Source organism: Falco naumanni, chromosome 5 (genome assembly GCF_017639655.2).
Source record: "Falco naumanni isolate bFalNau1 chromosome 5, bFalNau1.pat, whole genome shotgun sequence".
Taxonomy (NCBI): domain Eukaryota; kingdom Metazoa; phylum Chordata; class Aves; order Falconiformes; family Falconidae; genus Falco; species Falco naumanni.
The window spans coordinates 7,632,462-7,655,871 of NC_054058.1; the positions used below are offsets into that span (position 1 = coordinate 7,632,462).

The 23,410-nt window shown below is 42.7% G+C and overlaps 1 protein-coding gene across 1 annotated transcript; it reads right to left on the reverse strand.

Moving 5' to 3' along the window:
- Window positions 1-9,134: 9,134 nt before the first annotated feature.
- TBX19 (T-box transcription factor 19) lies at window positions 9,135-23,410 on the reverse strand. The gene is given in 10 exon segments (XM_040597051.1): window positions 9,135-10,567; window positions 11,365-11,497; window positions 12,374-12,562; window positions 13,265-13,326; window positions 14,191-14,252; window positions 15,062-15,196; window positions 17,087-17,351; window positions 23,043-23,279; window positions 23,281-23,366; window positions 23,369-23,410. Coding segments are annotated over 10 exon segments (1,446 nt in total). The 3' UTR covers window positions 9,135-10,332.

Here is a 23,410-nt window from a genome sequence, read left to right on the forward strand (position 1 = left end):
ATGGAGTGAATTACTAAATAATTTACGGAATATATTTTAAACCATTCTTACTGACTTTGCTGGAAGAAAAAGTAAGCTTCATGCATAAGTACTTTCAAATGTGCATATACACTTAAGACTTTCTTTCAAATTTGCCCACCTAGGGTTTCTAGAACATAATCCTTCCAAAAGCTACTAATTTTTGTCCTTCATAATTATAGCATGTTGTTAGTTGGAAAAATACCACACTCTTTAGAAGTACAAACCTACTTTATTCTTACCAGATAATACAGTTCTAGCAGATCTAGCATTTGTTTATGTATTTTCTGCCCAGAAAGAATGGTCTGGAAGTCTCCATATTCCAAATGGAGAGAGTGCACAAGACATAAACCTGGAGAGAAATTATAGTAAATACCTCAACTTAAGGAGTTCAGTACCCTCAGAATAAGTTTTTATTGTTTAATTTTTTTAACCCCATAACAACTCTGAATTCCAAAGTGAAAGTCAGTTTAAGCTGAAATACTACCATTCAACCACCCTTCCAAACATTTTAAGCAACACTTTGACCCCTCCAAAACAATTTAAAAATATCAATGAAAATGGGCCTTCTCCAAAAAGAAAATCCTGATTTTTACAAAACTAGCACTTTATAGTAGTAGCATGTCCTGGTTTCAGCTGGGACAGAGTTAATTTTCTTCTTACTAGCTGGTGCAGCGCTGTGATTTGGATTTGGAGAGAGAACAATGTTGATAACATACAGATGGTTTTAGTTGTTGCTGGGTAATGTTAATAATGAGCCAAGGACTTTTCAGTTTCTCAGACCCTGCCAGCAACAAGGCTGGAGTGGCACAAAAAATCAGGAGGGGACATGGCCAGGACAGCTGACCTGAAATAGATTAAGAGATATTCCATACCATGGGATGTCTGTTCCGTACAAAACTGGAGGGAGGGGTTGTCCAGGGCCTGCCGATCATTGCTCAGGGACTGGCTGGGCACTGGTCAGCGGGTGGTAAGCAATTGTATTGTGCATCATTTGTTTTCTTTTGTCCCTTCCCTTTGGATTTTGTTCCTCTCCCTTTCTCCCTTCTGTTCATTATAACTGTTATTATTGTTATTGCTCTTTTGGTTTTATTTTATGTCAACTATTAAATTGTTCTTATCTCAATGCTTGTGTTTTATATTTCTTTCCAATTCTCCTCCCCATCTCTTTGGTTGAGGGAGGAGTAAGCAAGCAGCTGCGCAGCACCTAATTACCAGCTAGGATTAAACCACAACATAGCAACAATGAATATTTGCCATAAAAACCCTCACCTCTTTGCATATATGCACACCAAATTTGTCATATTATCAGTAAAAGCAATTTTTAAGCTACTGCTGTTATTTATCACTACATTTGTGACTAAAACCTCTATTTTCCCCAAAAAGCAATGAGGAACCAAAGAAAAAACAGAGGGAGAGACTGTCCCATTTCAGAAGGGTGCACAGCCTGAACAGACAGGCCAAACAAACAGGGGCAAACCACAGGTGGTAGTTTATCCATTTCTCCTGTGCTCCCCTGGAAACCTGCCTCTTAGAGTACACCAACACTCAACAGATGCCACCTTACAAGTGAGGAACAACCCCTCCTCACCAAGCATAATTTAGACAGTAAAACAGTTCTTTCCCAGGGATGACCCTCTCTCTTCAGAGTTTCAGCTGCATACACTACACAAGCCTGACATTTAGCCAACACCATATGATCAGGGACATTTTTAAGCGTTACCCTTCTGAAGGGTCAAGCATCATACCCATAACAGAGACAAAGCCACACATATCTGAAGCTAGTCAGGACAGCATCAAGACTGTCCTGTTGAGCTCCCTATTCACCTGAGGGGACTGCATAAAGGGAGAGAGAAATTAAATAGTGGCAAACCTACCAGAGGCAGCAAAAGCAGAACTGCATTCCAGAGGATGGGGAGGCAAGAGCTGCCACAGTGCAGGCAAGGCTCTCAGCAGCAGCACACAAGCCCACTGCAGCTAAGCCCTGTAGAGCAGGCCAAGGCTGTGATGGAAACATGTCCTACTAACAGTCCAGTGAGCATCAGGCAAGGCAAGAAGCCAGGTTCAGGAAAGCCAGACACCCACCAACTCAGGAAAAAAAGTCAGAGCACACACTCCCCAATACAACCCAGACAGAAACTGAGACCCTCAGGCTGAAGCACAAGGGTAGGGGTGTGGGTGAAAGCTGCAGGTGAGGCTTGTCAGGGCAATTAAGGCTCATTAGTGCACGAAGGGCTCTGACAAAACCAAGGGTTACAGCATATTTTTGTGGTTTAAATGAGGTGCCTTGTTTATGTCTCAATACCAGAAAGTTAGGGGTTTATATTTTGTTTTTACTACATTCTCTCTCAAGAGCAATCTAGCTGCTGGAATATAAAATACAGGAGAAACAGGCTACACCAGCCAGCCAGCAAGCACCTTGTGCCTGGGGAATTTGACTCTTCTCTCTCTCTAGGAGTGATGTGCTAGCTACAGCTGCATAGTTCACAGTGACGTGGGGACACAGACTCCAGTCCTGCCCGTCCTCCCAGTGTTTGGTGCTCCTGCATGAGATCCTACGCAATCCACAAAGCCCACAAGTCTGTCTTGTACCAGGTCTAAATCTGGCCTGAGTTTCAAGTTTGTCACAAAAGTAAAGGTGAAGTGAATTATGTAAGAGTTTTTCTAATTTTTCACAGGGAAACCTAAAAGACCAGAAGACAGCTCTACCTCAGTTTCACTGCAAATGTACAACCTGGCAAACAGATTTCTGTAATATTTTAAAAGGTTATCTGTGGCATTGTACAGCACTGCAGATTACTTAAATGGATTGCTTCCTTCTAGGAGTCAAGTTGTGTTTTGGGAACACCAGTGATGCTTTACTCAGAGCTCCACTCACAGGTTTTAGAGTACCAAGACCACAGTGCTACTGACTGCTGCCTCCATTGGTGATACATGTACAAACACTCAAGGATCTTTAATTTTTATGCATAAGAGTGTGCCAAACGGCCCCAGTGAGACTGTTTCGCTGGCTGACTGAATACCAAGCAAAAATGGACTCCAAATCAAATATAAGAATAAATGCAGCTTATTATATTACAATATAATAAAGAAGAATAACATGCAGTATTATAAAAGAAAACAGTACTAGTTATTATGCACAATATGATAAAAAAGCAACAGGAGCAAAGCATCAAATCAAAGCACTACAGAAACTAAGAAAAGGATATATCACCAATTACCACCTTAATAACATCATCCAGGCCCACACTTTGACTGGGAAGCCCCATTGCAGCTGGTGCCAGGAGTCTCCCAGTAACTGGAAAGCTCCTACATGGTGTGTCCACCCATAGGTAAGGCTTCTGGCCCAGTCCCAGAGCTTGCCTGCCTTTATACTTCAGCAAAAACAAAAGCAGTTTACATACCTAGTGTATGCAAACTTTAAGTTTGTGTCAAGTGCAGGCGTGCATTGTCTCACAATCCATAAGCTACACACACGCCAGGGATGTTGGCCAGATGTCCAAACGTGGTGGAGTTACTGTCATGACACAGCTGCACACAATATTTATTGTCTGGATGGTCCTGCCCATATCTTGCTTGTTCAAGGGGCTCAGGACCAACACCAGCTGTTCAATAAAGTTGTCCTTGAGCTCCCAGAGCTCACTGTCCAAGTTAAACAATACTTAATTAAAGACAAAGACTTTTTCATAAGGAGGAATCAATTTAATAAACTTTCATCACAGAGACAAGGCCTCATTTTGCTGGTGCTGTACATACATGTAGTAAGAGGAACCCGTATCCCACAGATCTCCCACTACAGAGGCTGAAAGGCAAAACGCCCAGTTTTCAGATTAGTAACTGAGAAGTCTGATGCAACACTGCCCTAAGACAAAAAAGATCCTCAGGCACTTGACCTATGAGGCTGTAAGTCATTTATGCAAAATCCTACAGAAAGTCTATGAAAACTATAGGCATTCAGTCCAGATAATTCACATCCTCCCCTAGTTCACTCTTTCCCCATCAATTCTTCATTTAAAAACTGAGTATATCCTTCAACTCGCCATAAAAATCACTCATACTTCATGTTTCAGGAACATCTTAAATGAGAGGCTTTCAAACCATATAGTTACCATTAGCATCTCTGTGGCAAGGACCAGTAGTTATCATTGCTGTAGGCCTAGCAGACTATGACACACGATAGCTGCAGCCATTAGGAGGAAACTGTGGGTTTGTTCTATTTAAAAGGATTATTTTTAACCTACATACTTGTATGACCAGTATATATGGCTAAAATATAAAAATGGTTAAATATTGTCAGTTGTTACTGTGCTCATTTTAAGAGCAAACAGAAACAGAACCCAGAGGAGCTCTGCAGAGGATCTGCCCGAGTCTGAGAACCCAGAACGAGCTTCAGGACAAAACTACATCTGAGCATCGAACCAAGCACCCAGTGTTGCACCTCAGTGTGGACAAACTGTATGAGTTAAGTTTAAACTGACACAAGAATTTTCTAACAGCACAAAATTCCAGATTCTTCTTAAAGTGTTGTTAGCTTAACTACCAGCTGTTCTTTCCCCGTTTCTGCATTTGCTAAATTCTAGTCAACAAAGGCTCAGCGAACTGACATTTCAGTGGCAGAAGAGGTCAACAAAACCAGGAGAAAATGGAAATACTGGCAACTAGGCCTAGTTTTGTGGACACTACCAAGTCTTTTCTACAAATTCGGAAGATGTGACACAACGTTCTTAAACAGCTAAGACTGTGGAAACTGATCTAGCACTTGGAAAATTCCTGTCTCCTATGAAAATTTGTGATTGCTCCTGGGGCTGATTTGAGTCCAAATACAGAAGTAAATTTCTTCTGCTTACCCTGCAAACTGCATGGCATTTCAGACTCAAACAATGATGCATATTTTACAAAAACAGTTCATGTCTGTATTGAACACAAAGTTGTAGATATTCCAGAAATATGGGATGCAAAAAAATAAAATCCAGATCTCAGTCCAGGATGCCTTAATGGGACTGTTACACTACTGTGGAGAGCCCACACTGGGAAAGCAAGAGGAAAGCAGAAGGAAAGCAAGGATGAACAGAGATTATAGTAAAGCATCCCTCAACTGCAATGTATAACTGGCCTCCTAGAGGACAGTATGTACTAATACCAGCTAATTTTTAAAAAGACAACTTGAAAAACAAAAGAACAGAAGAACAAGGCCAGAGCTTACACAGAGTACGGCATACAGATGCCCTTCACAAGCCATCTCTCTGACAGCAAGAGAGGTGGATGGATGGACAGTTCACCAGCGGTACTGACTTCCGGAATTCCCTCAGTGTTATGACTGAGATAATAATATGTGAGCATAACAGACTGAGGCAAGCAAGGCAGTTCAGAGTGAATCACAGAGAGAAGGAGGAAGTAAGATCCTCCCGGTGGTCATGCTAGAGATTCCATATAGAGCACCCTTCTACCTCTGTCAGTGCTGAGCCAATGTCCCAGCTGAGTACAGAAGGCACTGCTGAGTTTTGTTGGCAAAAGTGGACTTTACAAACAGATGTGCCCTTGCCTAGGAAGCGTTTCGGGAACCAGGCCATGGCACTTTGATTTGTTCTGTTCACTACAAACCTGGCTGAACTGTGCCACACAGCAGGGGGTTTATCTTTTGCCTAGTCAAACATGCAGCCTTCTCAAAATGCTTGCGTTTTTTGCATCAGTACATACTAGGAAAAACCGGGCAGTCATCCTAAAGCATTTCCACAGCAGGCGGGACGTGCTCATTGAACAATCCCCCAAACACCTGAAAATTTGTAAGCCTGGGAGCTCTTCATGATCTGAAAGCTCAGAAATACCTTGGTCAAATCTCTCTCAGAGGAGGCGTGCAGGTCACAGGGGTGGAGACCAGCAGCACTGGGCCCAGTGCAGGCACAGAGGCAGGATTTCCTGGGGGGCACAGCCCACTCGGAGGGGCACAGGGTGTGTGAAGGTGAAAAGTTCACTTCTGAGGAGCTTACCCCCTGCTTGTCCTCCATTGCCAGCGGAGGCAAGATGTCTGTGTTGATGAGCGCCCAGGGCTGGTTCACCAAGAAGCACGGCGTTTATCTGCTCGCTGGTTTTCTGCCCATCAGAGTGAAGGGATGTTTCCTTAAAACTGCATGGATGGGAACATTTGAAGCCATCTAACCCCTCTGTTGGCATACATGCAGGTGCCTGAGGTGAGGCTGGGACAACCTGTTGCAGAAGAAGACCCAGCAAGGCTAGTGTGAAGCACAGGAGATGTCACTGTTTGGGTCGAGGCCACCCAGGCAGCTGAGCGCACCCTCCACACCACACCATGGTGGACAGGCATCAGCCATTCTTGCAGGCTTCAAATGGGGAGCTGTGGGCCACCCTCTGAGGGAAAAACTTCTCCACACTTCCATGGGCATTGGCAGAGGCTCTTCCTCGCCTCTCTGGGAGCACATCTGCCCCAGCGCCAGGAAAATAAACCCCGAGGGAAAAGCCTGAGACAAAAAGCACCTGCCTCAGCCTGGGTGGCTTTGTGTGTTCCGGCGGGAGCCCGCTGCCGCCCCAGGGGAGGGCTGCAGACCGCTCCACGCTGCGCAGAGGCAACCGGCTGCCGGGCAGCGCACAGGGACCGCCCGAGGCGCCGCTGCCCCCCGTCCCCACGGCCCGACGCGTCGCCTGCACAAAATGGCGCCTGCCCGCCAGCAGAGGCGCTGCGGCCGGGGGAGCGCCGTCGCGCCACGGCCGGGCGGTGCCGGGAGGAGACGGGCGAGCTGAGGAGAAACCCCGATTCAATGGCCGCTGGAGCCCACTGACGTGATGGAAGGGCAGCTGCCGCCAAGGGCAGCGTCCCTCCCGGCTCGGCCGGCTCGCCCTGCGAGGCTGCCCAGTGCCGTTCCCCGGAGCAGGGACACCAGGGCGAGGCAGGCCCTGTTACAGCTGCAGGCCAGGGAGCAGAAACTGCAGCACGGGGGCAAAACAGCTTGTTTTGAAGTTTTATTTTTCACCCTTTAGATCTTAACGCTTTTACTACACACACACACAGACACACACGTACGGGGTTTTTTATACAGTTAAACAAAATGTCACCCAAACCACCTTGCAACCTCACATTTAGTTACTGGGTACTGTGCTAAAGCCCTGCAGAAATTGTAAAAAAATGGTTCTTCCCTCTAATTATATAAAGATTTGTATGGAGATGTGCCCCAGCATTGTTTCTCAGTCAGGACAAAGCCAGCTGTGTTTCATGGGCCGAGAGATCCGTAATCTAGTTAAGTTAAAAAATACAAACTGTCTTTTGTATCAGGTAGTATATTTACCCCAGAGACCTCAAAAGAGCTCTCCTAGTCTCTTGATGTATTTGTTTTCCACAAAATCAAGTGACTTTGTCAAAATATATAAACATCGAGGGGGGTTGCTTCCTTCTCTTGCTGAGTTTCAGTTACTGCTTATAGCAACCAGTGAAATTGTTATTGTATGGTTTTTAATGGCAAACAGAAACCTAATGGGTAATGAGGGCACTATAGGTGCAGATCCACAATAATAGTTTTTCTGGAGGGGAACAGTTTATATACCATTTAAGGCAACCTGCCTCCCACAGGAGAACAGTGTAGACAACGTCTCAGCCTGTTACTGTGCCTTGGGGAACTCCACTGCGCTGGGAAAGGAGGTCTGCAAAGTTAAACCCAGCAGCTTTCCTTGTGAACAAGTGGCAAAAACCTTTCTCCTGCTGCTCCTTAGGGGTGATCTGTCCAAGCCAGATATCAATTCTCAAAGCCTTTACCAAAGCAGAAAAATGTCAAGGTAGTAAGCAAGCCTTGGGTATTTTTACCCTCCATGTCATTTCTCAGGCTTTGGCTAAGTCAGATTGTCTGCAATGACAAAAACTTGGCTTATTTCTGAGATCTCAAAACTTGTTGCCTCCTATGACATGAATCACGGCTGCTCTTCCAGTGATAAGAAAGACAAATGACTCTGCCTGTTCATTTTGATCCTTTTTTAAATCCTTTCAATCCTATGGGACTATCAGGAAAGCTCTTTGAATTTTCCCCTAGGTTGTTTGTGAAATAAAAGTACAGTTTGTGTAACACCTTCTAATCACTTTTCTGTTACTGTAATGCATTATATTGGGAAAACTAGGAAATTACCCAACTCAGTAACCATGAAGGAAGCATAGCAAGTCCTGGAATATAGACAAGTCATCACTTGTGTATTTTTGAGCATCTACAGCCATCTTATCCATACTCAGCATGTGGTGTGTATGTGGGGAGCAGAACAGCCAGAAGAGGGTAGCGTAAGTTAATAAACCTTATCTGTAAAGCAGCGCTATTTTTCAGAGAAACACCTACTTATATTTCTGGGAAGGAAGAGAAACAACATTGAGAAACTCATCACCAAGCTTTTGAGAGAATGTGGAGAAGTAGATTTACAGCCAGAACTGACAAGGATTAGGCTGATAGCAGGCCACAGAGCTTTTTGCACTCTGTTAGCTCCTGTTTGACCAATGCCTCTATTAATAAAAATGCATATCCAAAGCAAGTTCATTACTTTGCTTTTAGGGGATAACAGCATTAAGTCAGTAAAACTAACAGCATTAGTGAGGCATCCTGGCACGTTGTCTTGCCTGCAGGGAATCTGAAAGGCCAGATGGGGCAGTCAAGAAAATGCGGAACACTGAGAACACCTTAAGGGGATGGTTCAGGGCCAAGGTAACAGAAAATGAAACAGGAGCTTGCTGAGTTCACCAGAGAGATGCTTATTTGATGGCTGGAAGGAAAATGTTCTCCTTGCTGCTGCCCCTAATGTCTACCCAAAATAAAATGCTGGTCCCAGAGCCTGTATGCAATAAATGAGTATTCACAAAGAGAACGTTGCGTATCTAGCAGAAGCAGAAACACCTCTGTAGAGACACCAGCTTGCAAGAGCTTTGGAGAATCCTCGTCTATACCTATGCCGAGGATTTCCTCTTCCAGGGCTATCTATCCAGCCCCTAGCAATGCTAATGAATGTAATAGGAACTGAATTGCTGCTGGGCATTTCATTATACAGAGACATATATCTACATGCATTAACTTGCAATTTTTTCTTTACCCCTCCAAGAGATCAAATGGCAGCACTCTTCCCTGAGAAGTTGGTAGAGCTTGCCTGAAGAGGTACATGAGAGGACAAGGAAGATTGGGGGACAACCATTATTATCTGCATCACACTAGTGCTTAGAAATCCCAGACAGGATCAGATGTCCACTGTGCTAGATGACAACATCTGGCATACATTCACACCGGATAGGAAAAGCTGTAGCCTGAAAAAGGAAGCTAACAGACAAAAGGAGAAACAGGCACAAAGACATGAAATATCATGCCCAAGAGCATACAGCCAGTCGCTGTTCAAGGAATAGAAAATGTCTGTCCTGTCAACTTGCTTCTGGCAAAGCTGCTTTAAATTGCTCAGAGGCTGTTAGGTGAAAAAGACAGTATGTGTGTTTACACCTTGGAAGGGCACTGAGGAGATAATACACCATTTATTTGTATTTTATTTATATTCTATACCTGAAGCAAAGTGGAAATGCAAGCTGAATCTTTTTTCTGTAATTCTTTTCCCTCCACCATTTCAAAAATAGCACATATAGAATACATTGGAACTTTTCATTTCAAAGACCGTCACATCAGACTATAAATGCTAAAGGAGATGCCCTTCACCCTGCTGCTACAATGCAGCCACTTTCTCAGCTTGAGTATGTCCATTATCCCTACAGCATACAGACAGCAAACGGGAGCTGGAAGAGGGAAGGGGACAGAGAATACTGTATGCAGGTGGCATTAGGGTGTCAGACTCATTTCATCCCCTGAAGGGTTTAGTTTCAGGTATTGTGAAAACCTTCATGTGACAGATTCAGAAAGTCTTTAAATCAGCGTTGTCCCTTCAAATTACCAGTTGCGAACTTGTCTACAGTTTCCCCTGGACTTGGCCGCTAGCTACAGAAAGGACTTTTAAAATGATAAGTGGATATACAGCTGCCATGTCTGCTTCACTCAGTCTCATGTGTCTGACCGTTTTCTATGTGGTATAGAAGCAAAACTAACTACAAAGATTCTTTCTGGATGACTTCCTGAATAGCGCACAAAAGTTACAGAAATAAGCTGGTTCCCATAACGTTTCCTGCATTTGCATTATGCATTTTGGCTTCACTGGCACACAAGAGGTACATTATGGAAAGTGATCTTTGATGAAGGTGGTTTTCTGCATACACATCCCTGCTCTGAGCTGCAATTCTAGGGGATTGTTTGCCATTTGTGTCAGTCTTGTTTGGCTGAGCTTCCCTTGTAAGCTGCCCGTCCGTTAAAAGGAATGTGAGGATGTCCACGCAGAGTCGGCTAGTCTGGCTAGAGTGGTTTCCCCTTGTGTTTCCATGCTGCCAGACACCATTCCCTGCAGAGGGATTTGGACGGATTGTGCAGTGGAAAAGGGGACATTACCCCTTAAAAATACGCTTGAAGGGCTGCTGTTCACCTCGCTTCCTGGGTTGGCAACATTGACAGCACTGTTGCTCACTGTCCACAGGCAAGGGTAGTGGCTGGAAAAAAAGCAGTACACATTGAATGACTTATTTCAAAGCATTTTCCCCTGCACAAGACTTAGCACACTAAAGTCAGGTGCATTATCTGCTAAAAGGCAGCTATCTGAATCGAGTTACTGAACTAGATCAGCCTTGCAGATCTTAAGTGAAAAACCACCAGCAACCATCAGACCCAGTGACCTTGGAGAGATGCATGGAGACAAATGTACAAATACATGTGAGGATTCAAGATTTAAAGATCTTTTTTGTGCATGCATACGTATTTTAAAGAATTGCATCTGCTTTTCCTGGCACCTAAATTAGAGAAGAAATGTGTGCGTTTATTTTAGGAAAAGAAGGGTAAATACTTTAATAATTGACTCTCTAGGTCTAAAATCCAGCATTCCTAGAACTGTTTACTACCCTATTAGCAATATTTTAATCGTAAAACATGAATTAGATTGTTACATCCCTGCATGGGAATAGGATCCTCATTTCATGCAGGAGAATACTGAGGAATAGATAGAGAAAAATAATTTGGCTTTAAAATGGTCACAGATTGTAGATACTAGAGTTCTCTGTGGCTGTTCCAAGATCCTGGTTTTCAGCAGTGCTGGGGAAATACGAAGGTCCCATTGATTTCAGAGCGGGAGATAATTAGCTTGTTGGAAAGATTTATCCAGGAATCTTGTGTTGGGCATTCAGAATGTTTCGAATCCTGGCTACCAATAAAAGCTTGGAACAAAGTGCGAATCACCAGGGCAGTCCTACAAGTCTCGCTGCTCCTAATTCCAGCAGTTTTCCCATAACCTTACCTGGGTCCAGGGCTGGCAGCTCCCTTCGTGTGTGGCACTGAGAGCAAATTAGCATGTGGAGGAGATGGCAAAGTCCAGCTGTCATGTCCTGAGAATACCTGAAGATTATTGCTGGAGCTCTCCAGCAAATTAACTTGGAGGTGGGGGTGGGGGGAGGAAAAAAAAGGCAACAAACCTTCAGTGTCTATCACAGGGGCATTGTCTTAAGGCAACAGAACATGGGTAGGCCTGAGAAAGCAATCTGATCACAAGCTTCCTAACCATAGGTAAAGGGACAAAATTCACATGTTTATCAAGAGCAAGGTGGCATTTTAATCCCAGGTGTGATATATGAGAGGGTACAGCATTATAGATATAGGATATGCATTTTTGCAAGTCTGACTAATAGTCTTTTCATTAATGACAATTGCCATGTCACTGGCAATGCTTTGGTACAGATTTCCTTATAACTTGAGCTTAAATATTTCCGTTAAACAGGATACCTTGCTAGATTGTAGTTAGTAAGCTCATTTTTTTATCCTTACTCTTGTTTCTGGCTGATTTTCTCGGATCAAAGTAGAATCAACTTCTGGAACTTGTCACCCAGATCTAGAGAGTGAAAGGGACTCAAAAGACATTCTGGCAGTACCAAAATGCCCTCATCTCAAGTGGCCTCCTACCATGTTCCTAAGGGCTGCTTCAACTTGAGAGCACAACTGCTTCATGGCGTGACATTGAAAGAAGGCTTGCAATGCTCTTTTTGTATAATTAGGAGCTGTCCTTTTAGCAAGATCATTCAATCTCATTTATAATTAACAGTTACAGTGCACCCAGCTCTTTGTGCTTCTTGTTTTGCTGCCTTAAACATACTCTGTTTGTCAGGGTTGAGTGCAGGTTGTTACCAAGACTCGTCATGCTATTTCCTAGCCTCAGCTCTTGCTCGTTTTAGTTGCTTGTGCTAACCTAAAGCAAGGGTCAGGCAGGTAGAGAGTGTCTGGTCCCTGGAAGCAAAGCAGCATTACAGTGGTACCTGTAGGTGAATGATTTCTCTGCATGTAGGAAGGTGGGTACGGAGCAGCCCGATGCCCTCGCCGTGCTGAGTATCGCTCACAGCTGTGGGGAGTGTGTGGAGCTGGCAGAGGCAAAGGTCCAGTGTACTGATAATTAGAGCTTCCTGACGCACACATTGTATCTGGGTTGGAAATCAACCAGCCACCTACTTTGAGGGAACAGAGGGAGAAAAAGCTATTATTGCACTAAAACACTGCAATACAATAAAATAACCAGCCTTCCTGCAGAATCAGCTGTGCCTCAGAAACACCAAGCAGATTCCAAGATACTGGTTTATAGAACAGCTGAACAATCAAAAAAAAAACCCCAAAACAACATACCAACCCCCCCAAAACCTAAAGCCACCAATGCTAAAAACTGGACCTGAAAACAACTAACAGAAAGTTACATCAGAGTTACAAATGATGTAAAAAAAATCAAAGAACAAATAAAAGAAAAAATCTCTATCATTGCAACAAACACAACCTCTGCTCACCCCATTATTTTTTTCACATGTTCAGTAATGACAAATAATTTTATAGGGACAAAATTATTCACAGATACAAATAAAAAAAGGGGGGGGGGGGGCGGGCAGGAGAAAGCCCTGAAAATGTTATATATCATCTTGATTTTAGATTCCTTTTAATATTGAAAACCTGGATAATAAAGAAAGTGATCCCTCTGCAGAGTCTTGCATTATTTCCTACTGTGAGGTTTCTTCAATCTTCTTTTGCTTTTTTAAAGGGTCCCCTTCTATGAACACAGCTCAGGACTCAGTGAATGACTCTTATGATCCATTTAAGCTAGTCCCAGGTTCCCAACACCTGTCATATCATACAAAATGTCCAGCTGACATGAATAAAAACCTTACAGTGAGAATATGATACGTGTTGACCTTCAGAGACTGTTTCTGGAGCATCCTTGGGATGGTTTCTGAAAAGTAAAATACCTAGTGGTAGAACTTCCAATTAAGGAATTACAAAAGAAAGTCAGAAATAGAACTATTCACTAAAAAAAGTGGAAAAATTAGTTAGAAAGGAGGGAAATCCATCTTCTTTAACCACTTGCTAGGCAGCAGCAGACTTTTCTTCAGTTTTCTATAAGGGAAGCAGGAGCTATGTTTCATGGCATACACAAAAATGTTCCTAAATTTGTGCCAAATTTAGGGGCTGAACCTGGAATTCTAAATCTACCTGTGGACACTGTGCCTGCTTGCGTGAACAGCCTCAGTCTGGACTTTCCCCCAGACAAAGGTAGGGCTTTGCCTCCAGTTCAGCCAGTAAAACTTCGGAAGATAAACCACAATTCATTTCCAATGGAAGCATCTCTAACACCTTATACAGTTAGCACCTACAGGTTACTTTTAATACCACATGGATTTAATAATAGCAGCATAGTTACAGTTACAGTGCAATTTCACGTTAGCTATGCTTTTTGACATCTGCAGTTAATTTTTATTCTTCCTGAGCTATCAAATCATGGGATTCATTGCAGTGCAAGTACAATGTAGTGAACATATGTGGTGTATAACATTGCTGGGGAAGTTCACACAATCTCATTTCAGGCTTCCTGTGTAAACAGTGCTAAGTCCTAGGATCCCCAAGAGGATAGTCACCTACTTCAGACCCTATTGTAATAGTTATATAGAAAGTTTCCCTGCTAATATCAGTGGAGCGACTCTGGATTTAAGACAGCAGAAACAAGATTAAGTTATATAATCAATCTTTCACATTGTGATGCCACAGTTTTAACAGTATCAGCAGCAAAATGCTACTGGAGCAAAAAAGATGAACTCACCTCTCTTTCGCATCCAGGAAGGCTTTGGCAAAGGGATTATACTTGATTTTGAGAGCTGTTATCTTGAGTTTACAGAAAACAAGGCATGTTAGTGAAGGCAATTTGGAATAGAAACTTGACAAAACATCTTCCAGAGTAATCCAAGTGGAACTGCCTTTGTTAGCCTAACAAAATATATCCCCACACATGATGTTCTCCAGGGCTGGTTAGGGGAGTTTTGGTCGTTGCAGAGTGCTGTGTACTGATCAGTGCCACAGGCAGAACACCAATCAGGGCAACCTGATGGCATGGTCCGGTCTGGCAAATCCTGTGGGATGGTGGACCCTTTCAAGAGAGTTTAAACACTGAGTTCCTATCAAGTATGAATCAAACCTGCAGCAACACTAGCTAAGGGATGTGGCACATGAGTTAACAACTGTCACAATCCAAAGCATTCCTCAATTACAGTTTCGGGGTTGGGGAGAAATTTTCCCATGGAATGTTGTGCTCTTCTACAGTTGTATGTATTGTAAGGAGAGGGGAGAAATAGGGTTATCATTTTAACTATCAGTTATTGTCGGAGAGAGATCCTGGACTTGACTCTAGTTTTCTTCCAGTGAGGGATTGGGATGCCAGGACAGATGGACCAGTCTGGAATAGCCATGGCAGGATATTAAGCTAAACCTGGCTTAGTACTGCAGCCAGACACTAGATTAGAGAATGTTCTACTGCAGAGAGAAAACAGAGTATTAGGTTGGATGGAACATTACACTGCATGGGACTGGTGGGGAAACAAGAAAAGGATCAGTCTGTCCATGGTGATCTTGTATTTAATAAGCTTTTAATATATCTCATCAATGGCAATCGAGAGCACAGTGTGGCATCCGCCTACCTCTTCGTTTTGATATGCAGTCACAGCTATGAACTGCGTCTCAGGGAACGAGCAGTTCATCACCATCCGGTGGGGGCCTCCTACGCGAACTATGTGTACCTGGGGCTCATATTTATGCAGGGAGTTCAACATTATCTGCAGAAAACAAAACAGAGACAGACCCCAGTGCCACTCTGGTATCCCACAGCTGCTCTTTCACGCTGGCTCTGTAATAGACCAGATGTCACTGCTAAACCTCCTCAGTCAGTGATTACTGAGAGCAGAAGGGCAGGTGCCTTCCTCACTTCTGATGAACTACAAAGCTGAACAGAATGAGACTTCACTGGACTTGAATGTAAAGCTTTTGATACAAGAGCATTAGTGAATATTTGTGTTAGCAGCTATGTCCTTCAAATTGTCGGGCTTCCACTGCAGTAGAGGCTGTTGAAACAGTTAAGGGGCAATCCCTGTCCTGTGTCTGCTATCTGAAAGACTCGGAATCACCATCACAGAAATCAGGGCTGGGAGGGAGCTGAGGCAGTGACCTACGCATCTTTCTAGATGAGACGAACTGTATCTAAACAATCCTTGGTAGATGTCTCTAATCTGGCATTAAAAGCTGTGAATGGCATTGATTCCACAATACACCTTCCTCAGGAAGTCTATTGCATTGCTTAATTGTCTCTACTGCAAGAAAGATACTTAAAAAACCCAACCTGTACTTTAGAAAGTACTGTGTGCATACATACATACACATATATACATGTAAGAAAGAATGCATCCATTAGCATAAAGCACTGCTAGTCAGCTATTATTTTCTCATAACACCACAGAAGGGGAAGTGGAAGCAGACTGGGGACATGGTTTGCCTTAACACCGTTGTCATCAAGATTTCAAAACAAGGGGAACCGCAATCATTTGTTATTTAGTGAGTTTTATTTAGTGACTTTTGTTTGGGATCTGTTTCTCATATGGCTTTTCCTCTCAAGCTTTCTACTTTTTTCTTCTCCACCATATATACATATTGTGTTTCCTTGTTTTTTGCCCAGGGTCTCTGTGACTCTTCAAGTTTGTTTCCTGTAGCTTTTTTGCACCTATGCGTACTTTTCTGGGGCCTTTGACTTTTCTGAGGCCCTGGATGCAGGACAAGAATTTGCAAATGCAGATCCTGTTCTGTGCTTCACAACAAATCTTGTGTGCTGATTCCATGTGTGACTTAGGAAAAGTCAGGTCATCTTTCTGTTCTCCAGTCTGTAAAAACTGAGATAATTTTCTACCTAATTAGGGTACTAGGCTTATGGAGGTACCTCACAAACCTAATGGAAATAACAGATAGAGAACATATAATATTTACATGAAAGGAATTGATTCTGGGCTGACAAGTATCATCCAATGTAGGAGTTTTGTACAGAACAAACAAGCAAACAAAAGGTCTTGTATAACATTTTACCTTTAGATGCATCATCAAAAATAAAATATGAAACAAAACTAATTTTCCTGTTTGCATTTTTAAGGGGTTCAAAGAGAAAGTCACTTATTTCTGGTACATGTGGTTTCTTTCCAAAGGCCAAAGCTGATTCAATAGAATATTGATAATTATCATGATGCAGAAGCAGACATAGTAATTATTTCATTTAGGAACAGCCTTTTATTCTGCTATCTGACTCCTGCCAACATTCCACTTACACCAAACAACATGGGGGAACACAACAAAAACCTAATACCCGTGACCATTTTTTCCCCCTTCTCTGAAGTCCTATGTAAAAATCCCCAGCACACAAGACCAACTCTGAAAAGCCCCCTGATGATTAAGTAAACCACAGCACTCTGTCTCTCTTAACATCAAGAAGTCCATTAAAATCTGAAAGCGCCAATTAAGACCTGTTTATTCCTGTTTACATTTGGCCTACAGAGAATAATTGGCATCTGTGGGTGAAGAGGCCTGTAAGGGCCTCTATAATTACACAAATGCACCCTTGATATTTCTTGATTGGTAGGTGCTTGCAATTGAAGCCAAGAGGTGTATGGGGAAACATCAGGCCATACCTGCCCATTCCCATTGAGCTTGTTGGTAAGTTTGACTTTGCTGAAGGAAATGGCAGCTTTCATCCAGTGGGCCCCAAAGTTGGGAGAGTCTGGATGGATGTACACACAGCTGTGGTTCGGTGGCTCTGGTTTGCCAGCCGGCACCCATTCCCCATTGACATACTTCCAGCGGTGGCCATCAGTTGGGGCGAAGTCCAACAGGAAGGAATACATGGCATTTGGGTCCAAGCCTGACACGCTGATCTTCAAAACAGGGAACATCCGCCTGGGCAGGAAACAAAAAAGGGGGACACCACTGGAAAATGCTTTTAAAACTCAGTATGTTTGGGACCAGATGCTCGCAGATTAGGTCAATGTAAAAAACATCCTCCTTCCCTCTATCTAGATGAGTAAGTCTCTTAAAGGTCAGTCTTTCATTTTATATTTATTTTATTTCAATCATTTGGAAAAAAAGTGTTGTCTCTAAAGTAGGGCACTAAGGTCTTGGTCATGCAGAGTTATGAACATAATGAGTGTATAGCGTCAGCAGAGTCCCTGGGATCTGGACATAATAAATACATCCTTAGGTGTGGGACAAGAAGGCATGAACAGGATTGAATAGCTCAAAATGCTGAGAAGGTGGAGCTGAAGCACAGATTTACTGCATTAACTGCAGAATCCTATTATAAAATGTACTTCTTTGGTGCTTAGGTTCCCCCAGCACACACTCCCATACTCTGTCCTACTCTGTCTGACTCTGGGTGTGTGCTCTGAAATCATCCTGTAATCTCCAGCAATCAGGACATAATCCCAGTCAGGTACTCATCAGACTCCAGTTAGATTTATTGACCACACTACTCAATACAAAAGGTTTTTCTCCCTTCCTCTGGAGGGATAGTCATATTCTATAATTTTGTGAGCAAAATCAGTCACCTCCCTCTGTCATTTCTCGTGGTTCTTGTGTTAATCCCCATCTCCTACTTGAGTAATGGATTCCAGGTAGTGTTATTCTAAATACTCTAATAAATTTGCTACATTTTCCTTGTCTAAAAATACTTCTTTATCAGGGTTGTGTCAGGTTAGTCCGGCATGACTTAAATTTAATAAAATGCCCTTTTATCTCATTTTCCATTGTCTTCCACATATTTACTCTTTCCTCAAAATATCCTGAATTCTTATTACACAAATATATTAAAAAGTCCATAGTTAGCTGAAATGTGTTTTCTCCCTTTCTTAAGTGCAAGTATTCATGTACTGTCCCACTACCACTACATAACTCTCCAGTTTGAGAAGTCTGGTTAAAATCCTTGCCATGAGACCTTGCACTTGGCCGTTCTTCCTCCAGTAATTTGGTTCCATCCTTCCATATTCCCTGACCTCATCATCTTGATCAAGTTCTGCTCTTAGTTCCACCTTACATGCAGTGTTTTCTTTTACTAAGCTCTAAACATCTGTCATCCAGCCTTCCTACCATCTTGTGCATTTAAAACTGAAATCCTACCTTTGTTTGGTTTTGGGAAAATGCTCCTTTTGTGCTTAAGGGTCCGATGCCACCTTTTATCAATCCCCGTTTTCTAATTATTTTTTCTTTTGTAAAGCAGATTTGCAGCACCTCACAGCTAGACTTTCTGCAATTTTTTGCCTGTCCCTGTACTTGAGATCCATAGCACAGCTTTGAATTGGCATCTCAGTGCCTGAAAGTCTGCAGCGACAGAGTTAGTAGGGCTCCAACAGCTTCAGGAACTGGGAAAAAAATTGTTGTCAGCAGAACAGAGGCATCTCCCAACAAAGGTATCCTATTCATTAAGTTTCTTAGCTTGTCAAGGAATGCACATCATTACTGTGGAGGATTATTATAGCTGTTATGTATCACCTCCTACATTCTTGTATGAATGAGAAGCCTCCCTGCCCCAGACACCTCATACTGACCTCTCCTGGCAACTGCCATTTTGCTGTGCCACATTTTTATGCACAGGTCAACAAATCTTCTAGCTCCTTTCCTCTATGGGTACAGAGAGACTGGTGATAACAAGCAAGCACAGCAATTGCCTGAGGTCCATGGCTAAGGTAAGGTAGCTCTCCAGGCTTAGTTAGGTAGCAGTGCAAGACATCCAAAATACACAAGAAGGGAACTGAAACTCCAGGCTCTCTCACGGGACGTCAAAAGTCTCTGCCCTTGCAGCCGTATACCCAACTGCAGATTGCTAACAACCTCCTGTGACATCCCACTCACCACCTACCTTTCTGGACACCTTTATATAGTTCTCGCTGTATACACTCAATGTCTAGTGCTGACCAGAAAAGACACGATTTGAGAAATTTGAGATTTTTCATCTAATATAAATACTTGGTGATGTAGGGCCAGTGCAACATTATTCTGACTAAATAGAAGCTTAGCCCAAGATTTATATGCTACATTTAATGTGTCTTTCTGACCAGGATGCACCAGCTACCAAACTGGGATGTGATAAAAAGTGTGGATGCATTCCTCCCCTTCTACTGTCAGTCTTCGAGGTAACGCATTTTAATATTTAGTTGAAAGGGAAAATTAATCCGTGTGAAAATCTAATTTCACTAGATTTCTCAGAACTATTTGTGTTACATACAGATTGTTAATTCCTCTGCCCAGAATGCAGGCTTCTCTGCCTCTCTGCACGAGGCTTGAGTTTATCTCTGTAAGATCTATAGACAAACACCAGCATGTAATAGAGCCATCATCAATTCTGACTTCCCGTATCACAGAGATTATAACACTTCCCTGTGTTAACCTGCTTCACACACAGTTAATCGCTGCTTCACTTGGACCAGCATGTCTTGACTGTACAGATTCTAATGATGGAAAACTTACCACCTCACCTGTTCTGCTGATTAAGCAGCTTTACCGATAAAATCACATTTGTCTGTCTTTTAGAATGGTAAATTATGATTTCTCCGAATTTGTTTCAGTCAGAATGTTTGTTTCAATGATCAGGTTGGTACACGCATGTCTTCCATTACTGCAATAGCTGAGCACTTCAGCCTCTTCAATTTATTTAGAGCAGATCTGCTACAATTACTCCAGTGGGAGTGGGAAGAAACAGTGGGAAGATGTTTGATATCAAACTTGAATGCATAGTAACCAGTAAAGTTGCTTTAGCATTTAAGCCTGGAAAGCACTTCTCTCCCCCAACTCACATTTGCCTGCATTGATCCACTGTGGATTCTCCCCATATGTGGAGGGGAACGGTGGCCCATTCCTGCCTCCAGGCAATAATGTGGATTGCAAAGTCTAAAGATACTGCATAGCTAATATGGTGTAAACATTAAAAGAGAAAACCTGCTCAGTCAGAAAACAGGGTGTTTAATATTGAAGTGCCAAGTGAATACAATAAATCTGTGTAAAATATGAGACTGATTCCCACCATATCAGCTGCACCCATTCAGATGTATTTTGTGATATAGTATGTGGTTTAATTTCACTAATGTCTATCCTGTTCAGAGTACATCTGTCTTCCCTGTGTACCTAGGCATATTGCTGTGGCAGGTGATTATTATAATGAAGTATGATACAGAAATGGAGACATACCTATGTTTTAACACTGAAGTTGGTTCATCTAATTATGGTATTTTGGGACCCTCGGTACCGATTAGAGATGACTCAATCACAGCAGATAGAATTGTGCACACTAGCATTTGACACTTGAGGATCACTAATCAATCAGCCTTTAATTCTCTGCTCTGTATCAGGTTTCAGTTTAATTTCTGATTTTTGCTAACAACGTGTCTGTGCAAACTGTCTCAGTTTTCACACACAGAAGTTCAGACTGGCTCTTCTTGTTAATGGTAGAACACAGTTTTCAAAAGTGTTCGTATACCCTTCAGCAAGAATGACTGCATTAGTTCTACCGATTTAAGCAGCAGCAGAATTAGATCAATATTTTTTCTGTTGATAATCCCTCTGGAGACAATCACTGAAGAATCTTGAACCTGAAAAAGCCCTAGCACTCATAGGAAACTGTCTCAAGTTTGCCTCCTCTTGAACAGCATGGAGTTGTTCAGAGAGCTTTGCTGCAGGCCACTGTGTGCATTTTCTTTTTTTTTTTGGTGCGCTGGTGTGTTTGTTATGGAAATACAAAGAAATACAAGAGATCCTTTTTCATAGTCCCTGATGCTCCAGTAACTTTGTTAAACATGATTTATGCAGGTAAAAGTGTGACATACTTCCTATAATTTTTTATTTTGAGATTGCTGTGTGATTTTGTTCATAAAGAATCTATTCCTGCCCCCACTGACATTACCAGATCTGTTGCTGGCTTTAGGAAAAATAGGATCGAGCTGATAAGGAGAGTAAAAGTTCAAATAAAGAAGAATAAGGCAGCTTACACAATGAAATGAAAAGTAACCAGGCATATTCAAATAAGAAAAGATTCCCTTATGATCATTATAAAAAGATTTTATCTATGCACTCACCTAGACATTTTAGAGAGAACTAGTATCACCACACAGTCCACAGTCGTGATTTACATTAGCTGAGAGGAAAGAAACTGAAAAAACCTTGTTGGTAAGGTGTGATTCTTTGTACCAATTTAATTAATTTGAGGCAAATGTATATTACCTCATTTTCGTCACCGATACTGCTAAGGAGTCAAAGCTACTGTACACTAAGTGAAGGTCCACTCACAAGTTTGCTGTAGCCTAACAGCAGTTCTTAAAGCAATTTAAATGAAGCAAAAAAACCTTCTCAGTGTAAAGAGAACCTCAGCAGATGATTTCTATCCCTATAAGTTATTAGGAGGAATCAGAATGGCAATAGGTAGTGTTACACCGAGGACTGATATTTTGGAAAAGTAGCTGTTCTCTCAACAGAATAACCTTGCTGAGCCAACAGGCGAGATTTTTTGGTTTTAACTGCTTTCACCTGTGTCCCTTGTCAAGCTATGGTCAACAGTTATATTGTCCACAAATTCTGCTAAACCAAAGTCTGCAAAATTAATACAAGTCACACCACATGAGCAAATCTTTCTTTCCATCTCTTAATTCCTCTCTCCTGTGCAGATCTGCTAAGAGGTCGCGGATCTGCTGAGAGGTCTTGTGGAAGAAACGTGTGCATGCTGGGGGGTGATGGCAGAGGGCTGGCGAGGGTGCATTAAATAAAAACCTTAGGACAACTGTACCAGTGAACCTTATTCTGGTAGCTGCCTGTCTGTTATGGTCTAGACTCTGCTGTCAGCCCAGTTCAGAGCAGAACCCCCGTGGAGAGCTTCCTTCAAGCCAGTGTCTGATTCAGACTTAGTATCTTCTCACCAGGTTTTGCACTCTTTTCCGGAGCCTTTCTGTGTTCCCCAGATAGTATGATATGATGTGACCCATTTACATCACAGTGTTTTGTCTTTCTAAAACTGTGTGTTAACCAATATTCCATGCTTGTTTCTAAGGTCACCAGCAACAGCTGTGGAGCAATAGGGACCATGCAATCCAGGCTGCACATACATGCCATGTAGGGCACAGTTTTATTGTACCCCATTCTAGTACAGACTGCTTGTACAAGCTGTTAATATCCAAGGCCAGAGAGACAGGAACTGCAGCTGCAGATAACAACACTGATCTGCTTCTGTACAGTAATTTGAGGTCTACAGGACTTGCAATAAAGGCTGGTGTTTATTAGTACAAGAAGTTATTAAAAAGATTTTGAGAGGTAGCATCTATTCCCTTGCAAAAGTTCCCTTTTTGTGCAACCTTAAGACAGTTAATATATTTCTCAAGCATCTTTCACAGGCAGAATAAAGGGTGGCAGGAATGGTTTAGCAGTGACCAAAAAGGAGCAGGGACACCCCATTCTGTACATATGCTGGGTTTAGAGGACTGTGAAGCTGCAGGGATAAAACTGTTCAGTGCTCATTGCAGTTCTTTCGAGTCTGCACACACAGTTTATTATTATACACCTAACCCCCCTGGCTGTCATCTACACTTAGCCCACAGAGCTGAGCAGATCACTCACCTGCCGTTCTTGGTCACGATCATCTCATTAGTGACTTCCCTGAATCTCTGCCAGAGCGTCGCATCCTCTAAGACAACCTGGAGCTGTTTCTCAGTGGGGTCGCCTTTGTCTCTCCCAGCTCGGAGTTCGCTCTCCACTACGCTAAGTAGCCTGGAGACGGTGCAGTCGCTGGTTTTTTTGCAGCCCAGGTCTGCCATGATGACTTTACTGCCAGAAACTTCAGGTAGCTGTTAAAAGAAAAAAATAATGAGCTAAATCAAAAAGCAAGTCAGTTCATTGGGCACCATCCGACAAACGTGCTCTCCTCACTCTTTTGCCACTGACTGGCTCTTTCCTCTGGAAGTCCCAATGGGCAGTGACACCAGCAT